This window comes from Hevea brasiliensis, chromosome 13 (assembly GCF_030052815.1).
Source record: "Hevea brasiliensis isolate MT/VB/25A 57/8 chromosome 13, ASM3005281v1, whole genome shotgun sequence".
NCBI classification, from domain to species: domain Eukaryota; kingdom Viridiplantae; phylum Streptophyta; class Magnoliopsida; order Malpighiales; family Euphorbiaceae; genus Hevea; species Hevea brasiliensis.
The window spans coordinates 19,082,836-19,092,101 of record NC_079505.1 but is presented as its reverse complement, the minus strand read 5'-3'; the positions used below and the strand labels follow the sequence as shown (position 1 = coordinate 19,092,101).

Below are 9,266 nucleotides of genomic sequence, written 5' to 3'. Positions count from 1 at the left end.
TTTAAATTATTTTTATCAATTAAATAATTCAATTTGGCTAATTACTAAAATTAAAACTAATGTGAAAGTTTAATATTAAACTGATAAAATAAAAAAGTTTGCCTAAAATTGGAAAACTTATAAAGGTTTTGATTTTTTTTTTAGTCATTTAACCATGAAATGAATGAGAATTTTAATATTATGATTTTTTAATTATATTTTAATATAAAATCAAAATTTATTTTTATTTCAAACAATTAATCATTTAAATAAAATCTAAATAATTTTTATGAATAATATTTTTAAAAACTTTTAATAAATTTATAAATTATAATATTTTATTGACATAAAAATAAAATTTATTTGAAAATATGACAAATTAATAAAAAAAATTTAAGCATTTTTTAATTTATTTAAAATTTTAATTAATTTTTAAAATTAAAAAATTAGTGTTAATTTTATTCTATTTATAGTTTTATTTTATTGGATGGGTATACAAGGGAATAAAAAAAGTAAAATAAATAAATAAATAAAATTACCCTTCCATCTCTCCTCTCCTTCTCTTTTTTTTTTTTATTTTAGTATAGTACAACAGTATATAACTGTGGAGTCATCATTTTTGGGTAAAGAGAAACCTCAAGAGTGTGATTCATCGATAAGAGAGAGATGCTCATCTTCTCTTTACCCAGTGTAGCAATCACGGGCGAAGGCCGAATTTAGAATCAGTGGGTCAAAAAAATTTTATTTTATTCAGTTTAGAGGAAAAAAATATTGTATATAATAATAAATCATTTATAGAGAAAAAAATGATGATACATATAAAATTTCAATATATAACAACAATTAAGTGGGAAAAATAAAATAATTTTATGAATTATAAATTCTCATTATAATTTTAAATTTATAATTGTTCTCAATGAGTTTTCATTTTTTGGAAGCGTTGCATAATCGCTTTATTATCAATGCTATCAAAGGCATCTTTCTCAACATATATAATCAAATAATCATTAAACAATTGATCTCCCATCCAATTCTGCAATTGAATTTTCACAGTTTTCATTGTAGAAAATGCCCATTCAACACTTGCATTTGCAACATGTAATATCAATGCCAATTTCACAAGTAAGTAAACTAGTGGATATGCTAAATTCTTCTTTGTTTGGACAAACTTTTGAGTAAAACCACCAATTCCCTTAATTGTTGAAAACTGATCATTAGAACACACATCAATAATATAAGTCTCAAGTTGATTATCAAGTGCCATAACCTCCGTTGATGAAAAGTCACATGAATAAAATTGAGCAAGATGAATCAATTTTTCTTTATCAAAAGATGAAAATGAATTATTTGGATTTAAGCATGCCACACAAAGAAGCAATTCGGTATTCATCTCAGTAAAACGACTATTGAGTTCTTGAAGTTGTAAATCTAGGATTGCATAAAATAACTCCACTTGATTGATGTAAATTGGTAACTTGATGAATTTTTCACCATGATCTCCCTTTCATTTGAAACATATCATCCATGTTCAAAACAATTATATTGTGTTTCTCACAAATAAACAAACTTTAGCTAACAACTTATCCTATCCTTTATCTCTCATCATTTGTAACATTTGTTTTGATATTGTAACCAATGTCTCGGTATTAACAATGTCTTGCTCGTTTCTTTACAAAGCTTTTGATAATTCATCTGTAATTTCTAACTTACCTTTTATTAAATGTAAGCTAAATATAAAATCAAAAGATTGTATTACTTCTAATAGACCATATGCTTCTGCCCTTTGCTCTGAACTTGTATCATCCTTAACAATACTATTAAGTATCTCTACCACAGTTGACGACATGTTGATCAAATTTAGAATTGTACCATAATGTGAACCCCAATGTGCATCTGTTGCTCTTTTAAGACTAGTTTCTTGATTTAATCTACGATAACTTATCATTTCACTAGTTTTTAATGCCTCAGAAACTTCAGTGGCTTGACTTTCTCGAAGAATATTTCGACATTTACATGAGGCTCCAACAACATTCAACAAACTAGCAATCATATTAAAAAGCGATGCAATATGAATATCGCTTTTTGCAACAACAACAAGGGTTAATTGAAGCTGATGAGCAAAACAATGAGCATATTATGCAGTTTTATTCTCCCTCATAATTAAGCTTTTCAAACCATTGAATTCACCTCTCATGTTACTAGCTCCATCGTAACGTCGTAACCTGAGCCTCGTAATATTGCCATGCTTAATCCATGCCTAGCAAACAATGACTCAATTGATGATTTAAGAGACAAAGCACTTGTATAAAAAATATGCACAATTCCAAAAAATCTCTCAATAACACAATCATTTTTGTCAACATAACGTAAGATAACAATCATTTGTTTTTTCACAGACATATTACGAGACTCGTCAACTAAAATTGCAAAGAGATCATCACCCAAATCATTAATAATAATATTCAAAGTTTCAACAGTATAAGCATTTATAATGTCATTTTGAACATCATGTTCTTTCGCTTATTTTTATTTTCAATAAAGGAAAATAAATTTATTTTTCTTTCATCTAAATATAAATATAAAAGGAGAAAATAAAAAAAATTCTTATATAATTTTCTTTCTCCTTCCATAAGTTGTCCAAATGAAGTATTAAAGTCTGAGTCTTATAGAGAGAAAAGCTAATAAAAGAAGAATAATTAAAATTATAAGAAAAATAAAATTTTTATGAAAAAAAAAATTATTGTTTTTTTTTTATAATTTTTTTTAAAGAACGGAAATAAAATGATTAGACCATTTGAAAAGCTAATCCCACAAGCCTGTCTCATGTGCCATTTGAAAATTTCAATCCAAGAGTTAAATGAGATTAGCCCCCTCACGTCACAATGAAAATTTACTCCTTGTTTTGTTTAATTTTAAAATATTAAATTTTTGTGAAATTCAATTAAATTATTTATTTTTTATATTTATTTTAAAAAATTTAATTTTAAGAATTAATTATAATTGAAATATATATATATATATATATATATATATATATATATATATATATATATTTTAAAGTTAGCATATAAAAAAACTCACAAAATCAGATCACTTATTTAAGAAAGAAACTAATTTAAAATTTTATCATTTGTCTTTTTTTTATTTAAAATTAAAGTCTAGTTATTATTTACTTGCATTTATAGTTTGAGGTTGATCTTGAGTTTGTCACACAGTATTAGAGTCTAATTTATTTTCTTGGAGTAATGAAACTCTTCAAAATCTCTTAAGCATTGGAACTCTTTGTAGGGCTTGTATTTCAAGCGGTGATGAAAGTTACTTGAGCTACTGGGTATGGACTGTGTCCAGCCTACAAAAAATAAGGATTGTCATCTAAAATCGGCTTGAAAATTTGGGAATGAGGGTTATGGTTATAGCCTTTACCAAATCCTTGTTGGTTGTTAGCTTAGAACAAAGTGGTTGATTGAAAAATATTTGAAAAATTATTATTGAGTTCTTTTATTTTAATAAAATTAACTATTTTATTCTTTTATTTTAAAAATTATATTAGTTAGTCTCTATATTTTTGTTATGTCTATTCTTTAATCCTTTCATTCAGTTTAAATTAAATATTTTATTAGCGAATGTATTCAAAATAAAGAGAAATTATCATTACATGGACTAAATAGTTCAAGACATATTTATAGGAATTGAAGGAAATTCAAACTAATTTTTAAAATTACAAAAAGGATTAAAGAGTAAACGAAACAAAAATATAAAATCTAACTTTAAAGACTATTGTATAAAATCTTTTCCGTAGAAAGAAGCTCATTGAAAATCATATTCTCTATGTGCAATGTGGCCTCTTTTATTAACTCTAAAGACTTTTTGGGATTAATTGCACTAATAGTCTCTCAATTAAATATTTGTTTTAATTAGTCATTCAATTTCAATTAATTAAAATATAATTACTCAACTCTATTTCTGTTTTAGAAAAAATCTCTCTCAACTAATAGCTGATTTTCAAGTAAAAAAAGAAAAATAATTATTTTATCCCTCTTTTCCAAAAACCAAATTACCATTTTACCCTATTTCTCTTCTCTCTCTATCTTATTTTCTTAATCAAATTAATTGATATTTTTTTATCAATGAAATTATTTTTTAAAACACTATTTTCTAAAAATTTATTTCAATTAAATAATTTAATTCAAGAGTAAATTAGTTTACTTGCCCTTTTTAATTTTAAAAAATAATTTTTTAAAGTATAATTTGAATTAAATAATTAAATTCAAATCTCAATATAAATAAGATTTTAATTTGTTTTAAACAAAATAAATTAATTTTTAAATATTAATGACAGTTATGTAATTAAATCATAATAGAAAATTCATAAATAATCTGAATTAGGTTTAAGGTTTGCCATTATGGTTTAAAAATTAATTTATTTTATTTTAAATTAAATTCAAATTGCACTTATAATTCTAATTAAATTGAGATTTGAATTTAATTATTTGATTAAAATTATGCTTTCAAAAATTATTTTAAAAAATTAAAGAGAGTATTTAAATTAATTTGTACTTGAATTTATTATTTGATTGAAATAAAATTTTGGAAAATAATGTTCTAACGTGTTCTAAAATTAAAGGACATATATTTATTGATGGTTTCAATTAAAGTTTAATAAAATTTAAATTAATTCCCATTTTGTGAGGCCTTAAGATTAAATTGCGGTTGTCTATCCTATCACCACCCAACCCATGGGATGAATAAAGCCATGAGAAATATTTTATTTAATGGAATAAAAATATGACTATATAATTTTTCTCATATATTTATGCTTAATTTATTTAAAATATTTTAAGAGTAATTTGTAAAAAAATTTGTGAAAGTGTAAAGAAAAAAATGAGAAGAATAAATATAAATTGAAAATAAATATAAAAAATAAATAATAAAATACAAATATAAATAAATTCTTATCCGATAGAAATTATTTTTGTGATATTTGTAGAAATTGTTTATCATCTTTTTCAAATGTGTTGATTACTAAAATATCATTTGGTATGTTTAAGAGAAAACTTTAATTAGACATTATATCTTTCTATTTGCATTTGAAGGCGACTAATTTAATTTTTCATGTGTAGTATTAGTTTATATAGTTTATAATTATGACTTTTAATTTTCTTAATATTAATTCAATTGTAACTTTTGTTATTTTTTTCTTTTATTATAAAGAATTAAGTACATGATTTTTTAATTATATTGAAAAATAAAAAAGATTACTTTGATTTATATAATTTATAACTATAACTCGTAATTTTCATAATATTAATTAAATTGTAACTATTTTTATTACTTTTTTTTATTAAATATCTTATAGGTCCATTAGAATTTACATGTCACTACATATCATTAATTGATGTTATAAAATTATTAGGAAATAGATACAAAGCAAGCTTAAGAATTTTTTATATTGATTTTATTAATATATTTAATAAAAAATATTTATATAAAAAATATATTAAATTTTAATCTAAAATAATATAAATATCATACTTACATATTATAAATAAAATTATTATTTATCAATAATTATTAAAATATTTAGTCAATTCAATTAAAATAAAATTATATTCATTCACTATATTACATATTAGTTATGCATATATGCCTACTTTAAGACAAAATAATGTTAGTAGTACAATATTTATTAATTACTTATTATAATATATTAAATAAAATATAATTTAATAATAAAAAATATTTAATTTCAAATCTAATTATGAAAGAAGATAAAAGTAATATCTATTAAGAAAAATAAATGATTATCCATCTGAAAATAGCTTAACATTATTCTTATATTAATAAGTTTAGTATATATAAATAATGTATATGCAAATTATTTTAAAATATTTAAAATTGATTGAAAAAATTAAATATATTATAAATTTCATCAAAAATTAAAAGTAAAAAAATTTAATTATTTGTTACTTATAAATCAAATTTACACATCTAATATATTAACAATCCTGGGTTGATATTGCTTAAAACAAAAAACTCTAAATCGATATTATAAAAAAAGTCTATAAATATTTTTTTTAACATTTTTAGATAATAATAATAATAATAATAATAATAATAATAATAATAATAATAATAATAATAACAATGTCAACCAAAATAATAATTTATTTTTATTATATTTTTGTTGTAATGAAATGGAAGTTTGATATTCTATTATATAATACTAATGTATGAATTAAAATATTTTATCATAAAATAAATTTTAAATTAATTTTAAAAATAATATTTAATATAAATTAAATAAATAAATTAAAAATAATATCTTTAATTAGGGTTTGCCATTATGGTTTAAAAACTAATTTATTTTATTTTAAATTAAATTAAAATTGCACTTATAGTCCTAATTAAATTGAGACTTGAATTTAATTATTCGATTGAAATAAAATTTTAGAAAATAATGTTCTAAAATTAAAGGACATATATTTATTAATGGTTTCAATTAAAGTTTAATAAAATTTAAATTAATTCCAATTTTGTGAGTCCTTAAGATTAAATTATCATTGTCTGTCCTATCCCCACCCAACCCATGGGATAAATAAAGTCATGAGAAATATTTTTATTTAATGGAATAAAAATATTACTATATAGCTTTTCTTAAATATTTATGCTTAATTTATTTAAAATATTTTAAGAATAGCTTGTAAAAAAAATTTATGAAAATAAAAGAAAATAAATGTGAAGAATAAATATAAATAGAAAATGAATATAAAAAATAAATAATAAAATACCAACATAAATAAATTCTTATAAATGTAAATTACTTTTGTGATATTTGTATAAATTGTTGTTGATTACTAAAATATAATTTAGTAAAGTTAAAAGAAAACTTTAATTAGACATTCTATTTTCTATTTGCATTTGGGGGTGACTAATTTAATTTTTTATGTATTGTATTAGTTTATATAGTTTATAATCTTGACCTTTACTTTTTTAGTATTAATTAAATTGTAATTGCTGCTATAATTTTCTTTTATTATAAAGAATTAAGTATATGATTTTTTTAATTATAGTGAAAAATAAAAAGATTGCTTTAGTTTATATAATTTATAATTATGACCCTTAATTTTCCTAATATTAATTAAATTATAACTATTTTTATTACTTTTTTTCATTAAATACCTTATAGGTCTATTAGTATGTATATGTCACTATAAGTCATTAATTGATGTTGCAAAATTATTAGGAAATAAGCGCAAATGGACAAATGGGAAAAAATATAATAGAGTGTTATTTGTCACGTTATGATAAGTTCATTTTGAGACCAATTTTATTATATCTATTATAAAAATTATTAAATAGTGTGGTGTGATGTGATGTGATTAAATTAGAATTGTAATTGTGTGGTGATGGACAAAGTATAAACTCCAGAGGTGAAAAATCATTAGGTACAACTTCTCATAGGATCTCTACTTACGTGTAAATCAGTCCATATTATTATAAATTTCATCTACAATATATATTATAAATTTCACAAAAAAAAGTATTCAAAATTTAGATTAAATTTAAATATATTTTCATTTATAATATTAAAAAAATATATTTAATATGAATTTAAATATATAGGTCAAATCTCTCATATTCAAATATAACATTAAATTATTTTTAAATTTATGAAATCTTTAAGTTTTAATAAAAACTATATATATAAAAAAATAAAAATAAAATGAAATAAAATAAAATAAAAAACTCACTAGTCTCGGTTGACTGCGTTTTTCCTTGGCAATGTGGTCTTCCGTAGGCAATGTGGCTTTGGACACGAAATCTCCTGGAAGCTGAATGTACGGTTCCTCCAATATGAGTTGACATTCAGATTACATGAAAATTATAAAATTACCCTCTATTTTATCAATTTATATCATAAAAATATATATAATAATAAAATATTAAAAATTCACGTCATTTTCACTATTAAAAAAGAAAAAATAATAAATTTATTAGTATAATTTTTTTCCTCTATAAATTTATTATAATAATTATTTCATTCTTTTAAAATCAAATAAAGCTCATTTTATTTTATAATAATTGATGTTACTTTTTTACAATTTTTTATAATTATTTTTTTTATTTATTTGAAAAGATAACTAAAATTTTGCTTTCATTACAAATAATGTGTATTGATGTTAATCGTTAAATTTTACATATATTATATAGAAATACAGAGATTATTCGCCTAAAATCAAATTAAATAGTCAATACTTAGATAAAAAATTTAATATGATAGTCAAAGTACCAACGCTTGGTCAAAAAATCAAAAGTAGGAAAGAAGAGCCTACGCTTGAACCAGACAAGACAGGTAGAGATTGCTCAATCAACTTGACCCAATAGAAAAGTATTCAGTAGCCAAAAGCGAGCAAAAAAATGCTTGGACATCAAAGACCGGGCAAAATAATGATTGGACAACCTAGATCAAGCAAAAGAAAAGTTTAACTCAATATCCTGAGATTCATAAAGATACTTACAACAGCCCCTTAATTCTTTGATCTATAAATATGAGAAACAAATATTAATTAAATACGTTTACTCTATCAAAATCACTATAGAACACTCTACTTTTTTCTTTTATTCTTAATCAACAATTTTTAACTTTAGCAACAGAGTGGTTTGTCAAAAGGTCACCAATCTCACTAGTTTCTTATTTTACAAGCTTATGTAGCACTTGAAGGGGCTTATAGCAGCAGCAGTATACAAGGGAATAGGAAGAGTAAAAAAAAAAATTAAAAAGTAAAATTTAAAATTATATACCATCCAATCTCCTTCTTGCCCTTTTTTTGTTTTTTTTTTTATCTCATCTTTACAAAAAAATATTTTACATTTTTCTTAAAAAAAGTAGTTTTCCTTAAAGTCTATTTTTTTTCTATTCTTCAACATTGATAGAATACTATCATCTTTTTTCTAAGTATTATAATTATTGCATCAAATAATTTTTATCACTTTATCATGATGTAAATAATGTGAAATATTTGAATTTTTTTAATCTTTATGATATATTCAATAAATTTTTATAATATTAATTAATATTAATAGTAATAGTAATTGTTATAAATTTTAGTACATTTTATTTAATTAATTAAATTTAATATTTAATTTTTGATATATTTGCTTAAAAAATTAATATATAAAAAAAAATTAATAGAGTATTTATCATTTAAATATATATATATATATATATATATATATATATATATATATATTAGATAATTTTATATTTATAATTTTATAGTTAAGCA

The 9,266-nt window shown here is 21.0% G+C and overlaps 1 protein-coding gene across 1 annotated transcript; it reads right to left on the bottom strand.

Annotated features, from left to right (window-relative positions):
• Nucleotides 1–892: 892 nt before the first annotated feature.
• On the bottom strand, nt 893–2,379 carry LOC110636400 (uncharacterized). The gene is made up of 3 exons (XM_058133065.1): nt 2,179–2,379; nt 1,736–2,089; nt 893–1,186 (listed from the first exon to the last, which is right to left on the bottom strand). Exons 1-3 carry the CDS (start codon nt 2,377–2,379, stop codon nt 893–895), a joined length of 849 nt encoding a protein of 282 aa, XP_057989048.1.
• Nucleotides 2,380–9,266: the final 6,887 nt, after the last annotated feature.

Coding starts and splice junctions, on each gene's coding strand:
- LOC110636400 (XM_058133065.1), bottom strand. CDS start 2,379: ATGTCTGTGAAAAAACAAATGATTGTTATCTTACGTTATGTTGACAAA. Junction 2,090..2,178: donor ACGACGTTACGATGGAGCTA/GTAACATGAGAG, acceptor TTTGCTCATCAG/CTTCAATTAACCCTTGTTGT. Junction 1,187..1,735: donor AAGCATATGGTCTATTAGAA/GTAATACAATCT, acceptor TCTAATGATCAG/TTTTCAACAATTAAGGGAAT.